The following is a 12500-nucleotide window of genomic DNA, read 5'->3' as shown; positions in this document are numbered from 1 at the left end:
ATCCCTCAGCCAAGCCCTGTGCCTAACAGTGGCGACTGGCTTGTTTGACTTTGACTTTGGAATAGTTATTCAGGTCAGTGCTGCCAAGCTCATAGTAATTGGAGGGAATATGAAAGCTTGCTGCTAAACCACACTGCAAAAAATGACCACCATAACAAGTCATTTCATTTAGTCTTAAAAACTTAATTTTCTTAAAATAAGTGAAAACATCCGCCAGTGGGGTAAGATCATTTCTCTTGTTTCCAATGCAAATCAACTTGTTTCAATAATTTTCTTGAATCAAGTGTCATTTTCTCGATACTAGTGGAGTGATTTGACTTATTCTGTCTTTCAAGATATTTACACTTGCTCGTGAGACTGCATTGGAAATGTTCATATTCATATTCTCTCACCCCATTGGCATTTTCCACTTGTTTTAAGAAAAATAAGACTTTAAGGATGAATATGAGACTAAATGGCTTGTTAAGGTGGATATTTTTTGCAGTGCACTGATGCAGGGTCAGTACAGTGTCAACTAACTAGTGGACACAGTCTGGTCAGTGACTAAGACTTCTGATCTGGGATCTGTGGCTAGAAGAGGTTGGTTCAAAGACAAGGACAGAGCAGGGTAACCTGGGAGAGCAACAACGTGTGTGATTGAGAGAGAGAGACAGAGAGAAGAAAGGGAGAAGCAGCAGTCTCTGCAGATGGATGCTGATTAAATATTGATGGTCAGCGGTGTTGAAGGCTTGATTAGGGCCCGACTGAGCCAGGCCTCGACAAGCACACACACACACACACACACACACACACACACACACACACACACACAAACGATAAACATACACACTGGTGAAGAGCCGTGCTCCAGAATCTAAACAGTCTTTCATTTGGCCTCCCTCTGGCCGCCCTGCCACCTCCCTCACCTTGCCCTTCATTCTCACCTTTCTCCATCCTTCCCCCACTTCCTCTTGTCACACAGAGAAACCTATTATAAACAGGAGGCAAGACTCAGAGGCTGTGACTCAGAGCCAACGGCACTTTTTTTTTTCCCTACTGTCGCAATAAGTGCAACAGTGGAATAAATAATAAATATTGCATTTATCGCCCTAGATGACAGCGCCTGCTAAATGTTTAAAATGTAAATGTAATGAAAGATGTCCTCGCGCCTCAGTGTCTTGGTGCTGTTTGTGTTGCACTGAGTTGTAGTAGTCACCTTGAACCATAACAGCTGTGGCAGAAACACAGTAATCTTATTCTTCAAAATATAGGTTTGCTCTTGCTCAGCTGTATCACTGCTGTTGTACACCGACACAATAACAGATCCCCCTGTCAAACGCAAAGACATCTCTACCTTTCAAGCGTATATCAGTGGTTTGTGCTCATGTGTGTGTCTCTCTTTTCTCTGTTTTTCTGCAGTTACGTTGCTGGACTCCATGTCTGCTTTGGCCGACCTGGGCTGGGAGGCCTACCCTAACGAGGGGGTGAGTACACACACACACACACACACACACACACACACACAGAAACACGTCCGAAACATCCTCTCTGTATGACAAACTGAGCTGGCAGCAAAAAGAAAAATCTGATCACAACTATCTGGTTGTGTTTACATGTTTTACTTTCAGGAAACAAGCAGGGGCACAGAACTAGCAGCCGCACCAGTGGAGTGTGTGTTTTAGAGAGCACTGGGTTCTCGAGCGCTCCTTGCTAAATCGGGAGTCTGCAGGGGGAATTTACAAATTATTTCCGCTGCGCTGAAAATGCTGTGGCACTGGAGCCTCCATTTATTACGGGTTGCGATTTTTGGGATGGGAGTGGAGGGATGGGGCGGAGGGGTAAATATTCTTACGTAACAGGAGATGGTGTGTATGTGTTGGTTTTATTTGTGTGTGTGTGTGTGGTGTGTCTCTTTACGCCTTTGTGACTGGGTGTGTCTGTGTATGTGTGTGTGTGTGTGTGTGTGTGTGTGTGTGTGTGGTTGCGTAACCAGCCTCTTGCAGGTATAGGGATCGAGGGAGTCTGGAGTGCAGCCACCATGCATCTGAAAATGACAACAGAGCGGGGAGAGGAGAGGAAAGGAGTGAGAGAGCGTAAAGAGGGAAAAAGGCGTAAAGCATTCAATACAGCAATAAGAGTGCATTCTGTATGTCACTCAGCGCAGCAACTGGCGCAGAAGCTATTGAATGGCACTGAACTAATTCTATTTCCACTCGAGTCACAGTTCCTCTCCACTATTCAGTGTCGGTGTGTTAAATTGCGGGATGCCACACACGGTTTCATGGTTGTGCGCAGCGGAGAGGCAGGGGTTGAGCTCAAGTGAGGAGGGCTAAGCAAGTTTGTTTTCTCCCTGAATGGGAAGGCTATCGAGCTCGCTCCATTGAAACGCTTTGATTGTGCGGTCATATTGTGTTTTGTGTTTTTTTCACTGAGGCCCTGATAGAGGAATGGAATGTGTCTCATCTCTAGCCGAGCCAAAAAGGTTCAAATTTTGAAAAGCAAAGTGAGTGCTCCAGTTTCTTTTATTTAAGATATGGTTCAGTTTGAGGTGGCTTCATCATGGTTGTGGCCTGGATAGGCACATGTGTTGTTTACCCTCAGTGAAATCTGTTAAAGATATATATATATATACAGTATATATATAAGATGCATCCTTTTTCATCAGCTCTGTCAACAGGGAAGGGATCTAGCAACTCCTCCCCCATTTTATAAAGAAAGTGAATAAGAAGGACTTGGACTTTTTTTTATAGAGCGCAGAAATGCCACATTGTGGTTGTAGGAAGTGTTTTGACCATTGCTTAATGAGGTATACATTTCAAGACTGGCTCAGTGTGTTTCCACATAACTAGTCTGTCAAAAAATACTGCAAAAAGACCCGTAATCATACAGTATCAACTGACACACTGTAAAAGAAAAAGTCTACTGTTAGATTTTCTGACCGATTGAACAGTTCATTGATTTACTGCGGGTTCAGGCACCTCTGTGCTCTATCCAGCCAAGGAAATGATTAAATGTCTGTCTTTGGATAAACTTGGTAGCCTCTGCTCTCAGGTTAGTTCTCACTTGATGCTGCTGCTCATGAAGGTGTAACATGATGTCAGCGTCTTGCTGACATAAACGCTATCCTTCAGCCCTAAAAGACAGAGACACCCACTCATAGTGAAATGGAGAGAAATAAACAGCAGCTTGTACAGTTGGACATGATGTTCTTACAACATTAAAATCATGTTTTCAGGCGAACTGAGAGCGAAAGTGAAAGATGTGTTGATAATCTGCTATGTGTAGCGTTTTTAGACATCAATACATCATTGGCAAATTAATTGTGACACCCTGGTGACATTGGAAATCTCACACCAGTGTTATTGTTAGTGCTAGTGTTTCTCTAAATCAACATTTCCCATAAATCCCTTTGCTTCCTGACACAGAGACGATGTTGCTACTTGCTGTTCCTGGAAGAACGCCTTCCTCCTGTTTTATAACGTAAAGCAATCTGTGCCGTCAAGCGATCCAGCAGATTTCTAGTGAAATCCAACCCAGTGGCACACAATGTTGAATGCAGTGTAGAAGAGACTGGTTGAAGCTGCTTATCTTGTCGGCAATGGTATTGTTTGTTTATGGTAATTAAACATATGTCTCAAAACGAATGTGGTAATGATAAAGCTATATGTGTCACCTTTAAAGGAGAAAGAAAAGGGAGTGCGAGTGATAGAATGAGAGAGGAAAGGTGGCGGAGCTATGAGGGGGTCTCCCAGGGTCTTGTGTTTCATATCAAGGGGATTATCCAGTTGACCTTTGAACCGTAAACCTGGAGACGGGTCTCAGCGAGGCGCATTCCCACCGCTCTGAGACCGCTGTCTACCTGAATCAGTCCAAAACCACACTTGACCCCCGCAGGTCAGTCTTAATCCAGGCCGTGCAGGGCCGGATGTGGCTGAGACGGAGTGGAGCGACCCACTTCTGTCACCGGGCGGGGGTGTTTCTGGTGTGGGACACAAAACAGACACGCGGTAATGATGTTGGAAAACGGGAGGCCCCTACAGCATCTTTATTCATTTTCTCCCGGAGGCTCCTCAACTGCTCATTCCTCCTCCTCCTCCTCCTCCTCCTCCTCTTCTCTCTCCATCTCTGTTTTTCTCCCCCTCCTCCCCCTCTCTGTCTCTATCCCCTCAATAAGCCAGAGCTTGTTCCAGAGTCTGGAGGCCAATTTTGTCCTCGTAGGTGTACACAGCAGATGATTGCAGAAAGAGGGATATTATGTTAAGCTGGTGAATGGTTGAACTTAAACCCCGATCCGACGTCTCTGCTTCACTTCAAAGCAATCAGGCAGGCTCCGTGCTGATTGGCCGAGGTGATGAAGGGTTCAGGGACGAGGGCTCCATTCTGAATGTTAATTAGTGCTCAGACTGAACTAACATCGCCCTGGCAACAGGTTAGCTTGCTGTGTGTGTGTGTGTTTGTGTGTGTGTGTGTCTGTGTGTTGACGATTGAGAGCTTAAACTCTTCAGTCTGTCCAAACATTTTCCCTGTCGTGTTTTTGTTCGATTTTTCCCCTACTAGAGGGCTGGCGTATTACGAGCGCATTAGAGTTACAGAGGCAAGCAGGTTGTGTTCATGTTCATAAACACACCTGTGCGTTACACCACGCTGAGTGACAATGAACAGACTCGCCTCCTAGGGAAATAAGTCACACACCAGGAAGTGGCAGTAATCCAGCCACTCCAAACTCTGCCTACAAAGAAATAAACAAAGACATCATAAAGCCCTCTTTATCCCTCAATGACTATTCCCATAAATGCTTTAATCACCGCTCCCCCGGGACCCAGCCTTGTGTGTATGTGTGTGTGTGTGTGTGTGTGTGTGTGTGTGTGTGTGTGTGTGTGTGTGTGTGTGTGTGTGTGTGTGTGACCATCCTGTGATGTCCGACTGGTCCCAGCTCTGCACAGATGGGTCTGTTTAGCTGCCAGGCGCGCCTGTAATTTACCCACATTCATTTCTCTCTCTTCTCTCTCTCTCTCTCTCTCTCTCTCATTCTCTCTCTCTGTCTCTTGTTTTGCTCTTTTTATTGAACTGAGTGTGGTTGATCTCTGTGTGCGTCAGTGTGTCTATAACATTAAGCTATTGTGTATGCGTACAGTATGATATGTCAGTCAGGACCCTACTGATACATCCTCTTCAAACTCTAAACTGACTGTTGATGCTCATGCCAGCTGACTGCAGCAGTTTAAACAAACTGCTGCCAACTCCTTGTCTCCCCTTTCTTCTGCTCCCTTCCCCCTGTTCCTGTACTTGATGGACTATTGGGCCACTTTAATGACAGGATCAAGTGAGAGTTGGTTTTGCTCTAGCTCCAATTCATACACAGTAGATTTTTAAGAGGTGGCTGGAGATTAAAAGCATCTGAGTGTGTGACAGAGTTTGTGTGTGTGTGTGTGTGTGTGTGTGTGTGGATCTGTTTTAGTGCTCAGGACTCTGGGGTGAAACGCGTCAAGCTTTTGCCGGGTTGTTGGGCCGTCACATCAAATTTGCTTCAAGAGCCCAACCTTAGCCCGGGCTCTCCTTGTCTGAAAGTTTCTTAGCCTTTTCTGCTGCCTGCATTGCTTTTTTGTTGGCCTGTCTTCTCTCTCTGTCTCTCTCTCTCTCTCTCTCTCTCTCTCTCTCTCACTCTCTCTCTCTCTCTCTCTCTCTCTCGCTTTGTCTCTGTCCATCCATCGCTCTGCTTTCATTTGAATTTCAGATGAGTGAGGGATGACTTCACTGGTTTCACATCTTAGTCTGCATTCATGTTGGTGTGTATGTGTACGCTTGAGTGCATGCAGGTGTGTATGCACGTGTGTGTGTGTATGTGTGTCCATGTGTTCATGCCCTGTGTATGCATTGGGATATGTGTTTACATGGATGGACTACTGTAAGTTGATATGTGCTCATCACTCCAGAGCTTAAAGCTCCAGCCTTACGATGATGACAGGAGCTCAGAACAAAGATGGTGGTCCACTCATCTCTTGCCACAAACTAGGGCTCATCCAATGTGTGTGTCTCTGGGTGTGTGTATCATGTGTGTGTTTGTGTGCTTCTTGGTGTGTGTGTGTGTGTGTCCAAGACTGGCAGTTAGCTTCCCCTTGAGTGGATCAGATATCTTGAGTCTCTGAAACCACATTGGCTTATTTTCCTTTCCTTTAAGGAATAGAACCGTTCTTTCTCTTTGTGTGTGTGTGTATGTGTGTGTGTATGTGTGTGTGTGTGTGTATGTGTGTGTGTGTGTGTCTGTGTGTGTGCATGCGTCTATCTATGTGTGTCTATGTGTGTGAGTGGATAGAAATGTTTTCCTGCTCATGCGAGAAGTGTTCTCAATTACTGCCTTACTCGCAAGTGGAAACAGATGGTAGCAGATGACGGGAGACAAAGTAGCTCTGTCCTACCTCTTTCTCTCTCTCTCTCTCTCTTTCACACACACACACACACACCCGTACCTCTTAAGCGCTAAAACACGCATTCACTCAGAAAAACACACTCACTGTATGCACACGTGCAGCATAGACAAAGACGGTCCTTCAGTCATCTTGACACAGATCATCACTCATACTCACCCAGACATGAAAACAGAGCGCACATATTGGCTTAGGGCTGGTTCACACTAAACCACACTCCACTGAACTTGGCCCCAGTTTCCTACAGGCAATCTTTGAACTGAGATCTCCTTTGTCCATTGACTTGTGATGAAATGAGATGATCTTATAGCTGAGTGGTGCTGTGGTGGAGCCGGCCTTGTGCTGTTGAGCAGCAGTCTGCCGCGGCTGCATGTCCACTTGACCTTCCACTGCAAATGTACTGGATGAGACCCAGGCATTTAATGTGGATGTTATAGTTGGAAAGAGTGCACAGCGAACACAAACACTCCTCGTCAGCCCTCCCCCCTCCCTCCTCTTGCCCTCTCTCCTTCTCTCCTACATCTCTCTCCCTTCCTCTCTCCCTCTGTCCCTCTCCCCTCTCCATCCCTCTCTTTCCCGGATCACCCATTTTCTCCCACCCTTCTCTCTCCCTCTCCTCCTCCTTCCATCCCTCCCTACATCCTCCACCCGTTCTCCCCATTTTCTTCACTGCTTCCTTCCTCCCTCCCTCCCTTCATCCCTCTTCCCTCCCTTTATCCCTCTTCCCTCCCTCACTCTCCATCTGAGAAATGACACCTGTTAATAGCAGTCTCTATGCCTCAGAAATATTATGCTTAGGGCAGCATAATAAACACACATCTTCTTGATCTGACGGCCCCTCCTCCCTTTATCCTTTCTGTCCGCAGTGGGAGGAGATCAGTGTGATGGATGAGAGGAACACCCCGATGAGGACCTACCAGGTGTGTAACGTCATGGAGGCCAACCAGAACAACTGGCTGAGGACGCGCCACATCAGCCGAGACGGGGCACAGCGTGTCTACATTGAGATCAAGTTCACCCTGAGGGACTGTAACAGCCTGCCTGGGGTCCCCGGCACCTGCAAAGAGGTCTGCATCACCACACACACACACACAGAGGATCATACACACACATATGCTATTTAACATGGGGGCAGCAGGGTGGCATAGTGATTAGGGAGATTGTCCTTCAACTGGAAGGCTGGGGTTCAAGTCACTGAGTGAGTGAGAAATCGGCCCGCTGGTTCTCTTCCTTTCCATGAGCAAGACAGTGAATGCTGACCAGCTCCAAAAAGACAAATGTCTCCTACGGGGATCAATAGCAAGCACGTAAGTTTGATTTAAAAAGTGGTGGACACACAATTTGTTGGGGATTCTGGGGGTCCCTCAGAAAAAGTTGACATTTTTCTATCACATTTCACACATCTCTACACAATATTCAACGACTATGTAGCACTCTTGAACACAAACATTTGGACACAATTAATATAATCAGTGCACATGTACTTCTGAAAATTATTACACAAATCAAGACATTTACATTGTTTATTTTTGACCACAAACGCATGATACAGCTTATCAAAAAAGTGGTAGGAACACATCCCCACTGTCCCCACCTAACTAGCGTTAGAGTATAACATGTTATTCCATTGACACATTGCTCCAAAGGTGCCTTAAAGCACCATGGGTGCAAACAATTTTGTCATGAGTTGTGGAAATCAAACCTATGGAAGTGTCAGTGCCTCACTCTGCCCTTTGCCCGTCTGCCTGTCTTTTTTCCCCATCTGCCTGTCTGTTTTGCTCTTGTCACTGTTACGGATTAAGGTTGAGGCCTATGAGGACCCATTTCAGAAGGTGACAGTCTGTTCCTTTGCATTATTCACGATTTGATGTGAATTTCACATTTCAAATGAAGCAACATCAAAAAGTCTTTGAAATATAATTTTTTTGTTCTTATTTTTCAATCTTTTCCATTTAACTTGCATTCAAGCGCAGACACACACACTGACACACACACCCACACAGAGTTGGCAGTACATTTTGATGGCTGATGAATAGATAAATAGAGCAGAGGCGTGGAAAGAATGGCATTGAGAGAATGGATGGAGAATGAAATACAGACAATGCTCTGGAGGCTTTTTTGTAGTTGCTCATATATTTTCACCTCTCATATATTTTTTACTCTCCCCCATTCTCTGATATCAGTCTTTTCACTCCTCTTCTGTATTCATTTCTCCCCGCTTTGTCTGGCTCCTGCTCCTGTTGGCTCTCATTACTTCTACAGAATGAGTATTGGAGGCAATATTAGACAGTACAGAGCTGTACTTTCTAAGCGGCTGTGGGATTGCAGACAGCAGCGTTGATTGGCCGTTGAGACAGATGGACTGAGATTTGAAGAGAAACAGCGGAATACTGGCTGTATTCATTCAACTACTGGGGGCTTGTTAAAATTTCACATTGGATGGGCCTGAACATAGAACTTTTAGGTCTGTCTCGCTCTTTCACTCTCTTTCTCTCCGCTTTCTGTTTTTCTGCTTTTCTGATGAGTTTCCGTTTGGTGATGGACATTGTGTGTGTGTGTTTTGCAGACATTCAACATGTACTACTATGAGTCTAACAACGCCAACCTGTGGTTCATCAAGGAAAGCCAGTATGTTAAGATTGACACTATCGCCGCTGACGAGAGCTTCACGCAGGTATACACACACACACACACACACACACACACATACACACACACACACACACACACACACACACACACACACAAACATGGAATTACAGTCTACAAATTTAACAGATGAAAAAAACATTTCCAAATTAACTTGAAATTGTCATCAATACTTATATCCACCCCAAATATACAAATTTACATTTTCTCAGGATTTTTCCTCTACTCCTTAAAACAGAAAGTCTTCCCTGCTTACTGGCCATACATTTTGAAATGCTTGCTCATATTAACTGCAGGCTCTCAACCTCTAACATGTATCGAGGGCCTGATGTTGGGACTTAGCTCCATCTGTGTGCATGTACAGTCCATCCAATTCTGAAATTGAGTTTCATTCCAAAATTAGATATCCCACCATTTGGAAAAAATTGGTGCCTAATCTTACAAAATACAGCTGGGTTTTAATATGGGTTAAAAATAAAGTTATGAGTTATCTTAATCCATTTGCTTATAAAATTGTCAGGAGTTTGAGGATACATTTATTTGTGTTTTTGAAATATAGATTGCTGAATTTCAGGTAGCAAGATTTTACCAAAATGGATTTATAACATTCTGGAATGAAGCCCTACAATTGTTATGGTAACATTATCTGTTCTGGTCCCTTTCAAATGAACTAACACACATTTAATATCCTCTCTTCATAGGTGGACGTTGGCGACCGTGTGATGAAGCTGAACACGGAAGTGCGGGACATCAGCAACCTGAGTAAAAAGGGCTTCTACCTGGCCTTCCAGGACCTGGGGGCCTGCATCGCCCTGGTCTCGGTCAGGGTCTTCTACAAGAAGTGTCCCCTCACCGTGCTCAACCTGGCCCAGTTCCCCGACACCGTAACGGGGGGAGACACGGCGCTGGTGGAGGTTCACGGCGTGTGTGTGAACGCCTCCGAGGAGTTTGAGGCTCCCAAAATGTACTGCAGCGCCGATGGCGGCTGGCTGGTTCCCATCGGGCGGTGTGTGTGCAAGCCGGGCTACGAGGAGAACAAGGATGTCTGCCAACGTGAGTGGGGTGGGAGGGGGTGAATTTGTATGTGTGTATGAGAGAGAGAGAGAGAGAGAGAGAGAGAGAGAGAGAGAGAGAGAGAGAGAGAGAGAGAGAGAGATGTTCTTGGTTGTTGCATGCAAGTGTATGTGCCTGGGTCTATATGGAATATGACTGTATTGCATAGCTTACACTTGAGTGTATGCGCTATAGTGTGTATCAGTGTGTCAATGGGGTTGACTGAAAACTACTAGCACATATCTCATAATGGTTGGCCTTCTAACATGAAACCTCAGTGTCTAAGTAGTGTAGACTCCTCAACAGCTTATGAAAGCACTCTCTTCTAAACAAAAGATAGCGTTCTTATGTATTCCACTCATCTGCTATGATGTGCATTTTTACATGTAAGTAGGCTATGCGTGCGTGTGTGTGTGTGTATGCATCTGTGCGTGTTTGCTTGCGTTCTGTGTGTGTGTGTGTGTGTGTGCAAAGTGTAGGAGCGGGGAGAGTCTGGCACTCTCTGAGGTACTGTGTGAGAGTGAGGATGGAATGATAATGACTCTGGGTATTTAGGTTACGCACCCACTTTGTGTGAGTGTGTATGTGTGTTTGTGTCTGCACTCGCCTATGTGCCCACATGTGTGTGTTTGTGTGTGTTTGTGTGTGTGAGTGTGGGTGTCATCACTTGGAGTGACTTTTATGCAGCTCCCAACACTGTAAGGACAGTTCTTGCAGAGAAAAGGGTAGGAGTCGCTTGGAGGCATCTCCTCTTTTTGTGTGTGCGTGTGTTTGTCAGAGCCGAATATCTCATTTTCCCCGCTGAGTGGGGGAGAGAAGTATGTGTGTGTATGAGAAAGTGCCTATTGATGTGTGTGTGTGTGTGTTGTGGGAGTGGAGGAAAGGTATGCCTGAGGAAGCAGATTATTGAGTTGTAAAACTCTACAGATGGTGTATGTGTGTTTGCATCTGTATGTGTGCATATGTGTGTGTGTGTGTGTGTGTGTGTGTGTGTGTGTGTATATATATGCTGTGTGTGCACATGCATTTGAGTGAGCGAGCTCTATTAGATCCACACTGTCACCCATCCCTATGGGCGCACTTCCTCCCCGAAAAGAAAATGGAATCATAGATATTCATCACTGCAAACTTGGAATCTGCACACAAAATGCAATTTCAGTTGTTTTGGAGAAGCACTAGCCAAGACGCCCAGAAATCTTGGCAGTTGGGCCTTAGAGACAAGTGAATAAGAACAAGCTGTACTTTGCAGTTTGAGACTGGTAATGTGAACAGATTGTGGCAGATACTGCGGCTGCATCTCAATCATGCAAAGCTGACTCCTGAGGTGCATCTCTGTCTTGTAACATGACATGCTGTGGTTATTTGACGAGTGATCTCAATTAGTGTACTACCTATTAGTATGTCAGCCTATGTCGAATCCCCTGTATTAAAACTTTATTTAAAGTCAGTCTGACACAGCAAAGCGGTTGACCTCTGTGACCTCTATGACCTCATCAGTCTGCTCCCCGAGTCTTATCTGTCCTGAGAGAATAAATGAGCAATGCAACTGCATTTAACAAGCTACCTTTAACTCAATAACAGTATGCTTGTGTGTGTGTGTGTGTGTGTGTGTGTGTGTGTGTGTGTGTGCTGCAGTAGTGCACAGAGGTAATGATGGAGTCTTATTGACATTCTGAGGTCAGAGGTCAGGAGATATATGTGTGTCCCTCGTCTAGTACAATGAGTTATGGTCAGGACAGGGGTGGACATGTGTGTTTATGTGTGTTTATGTGTGTAGGTCTCCTGTGTCTGCAAGGCAGGATGGAAGGCCGCTTCAGTCGATTTTAATTCATCTCAATGTCCCAGAATTTGAGAAGAAATTACTCCAGAAACAATCAAATTGCATCTTACAATAGATTTTAAATTGGAATGAAGCTCCTCTGCCGCAGGGTTTCCTGCACCACCTACTCAGTAGTAGGAGAAACATTTTTGTGTGATCTCGCAAAGGATTTGCATAGCAATGAAATTTCTTCCTCATACTGTTAGAAAATTACTGTCCTGCATATGTCAATCTTAGACATCTCAAATCAGTGTGTTGTCCATAAAATAAAGCGTAAAAGCCAAATTCAGACCCTCAAAAACAGCTTTCTTTTGTTATCACTACATCGGTACATGCTATTTTGTCTATATGTGCCCCTTTATTACCTTTCCTCGTCAAAACGTAGCCAACTAATGTAACTGCATCAGTAATCACCCCTCTTTTAACAAAGACATAAGGACACTGAGAAGTGCAACACCCCATTGCGTCGCGCTTTAATGTGTCCCTGAGAGAACAAGGGCCAGGCTTTTAAAGAGTCCTCTTAGCGTGTGGCGTCAGCTCCAAACAAAAGGTTTCTGCCCTGACACAGTCTGAAG

General features: G+C 45.0%; 1 protein-coding gene across 1 annotated transcript in view; it reads left to right on the top strand.

The window, feature by feature from the left end:
* epha4b (eph receptor A4b) overlaps positions 1-12500 on the top strand; it is a 76609-nt gene that overhangs the window by 12660 nt on the left and 51449 nt on the right. The window contains 4 exon segments of the mRNA XM_071520474.1: positions 1399-1463; positions 7271-7471; positions 8971-9078; positions 9755-10106. Of these exon segments, the coding sequence (XP_071376575.1) occupies positions 1399-1463; positions 7271-7471; positions 8971-9078; positions 9755-10106 (726 nt within the window).

The sequence above is a fragment of the Centroberyx affinis genome, unplaced genomic scaffold (assembly GCF_046629955.1).
Source record: "Centroberyx affinis isolate AG114_WGS23_722 - 3 ecotype Tasmania unplaced genomic scaffold, CSIRO-AGI_Caff_v1 ptg000804l_1, whole genome shotgun sequence".
NCBI lineage: Eukaryota > Metazoa > Chordata > Actinopteri > Beryciformes > Berycidae > Centroberyx > Centroberyx affinis.
This window is presented reverse-complemented; position numbering and strand designations above follow the sequence as displayed.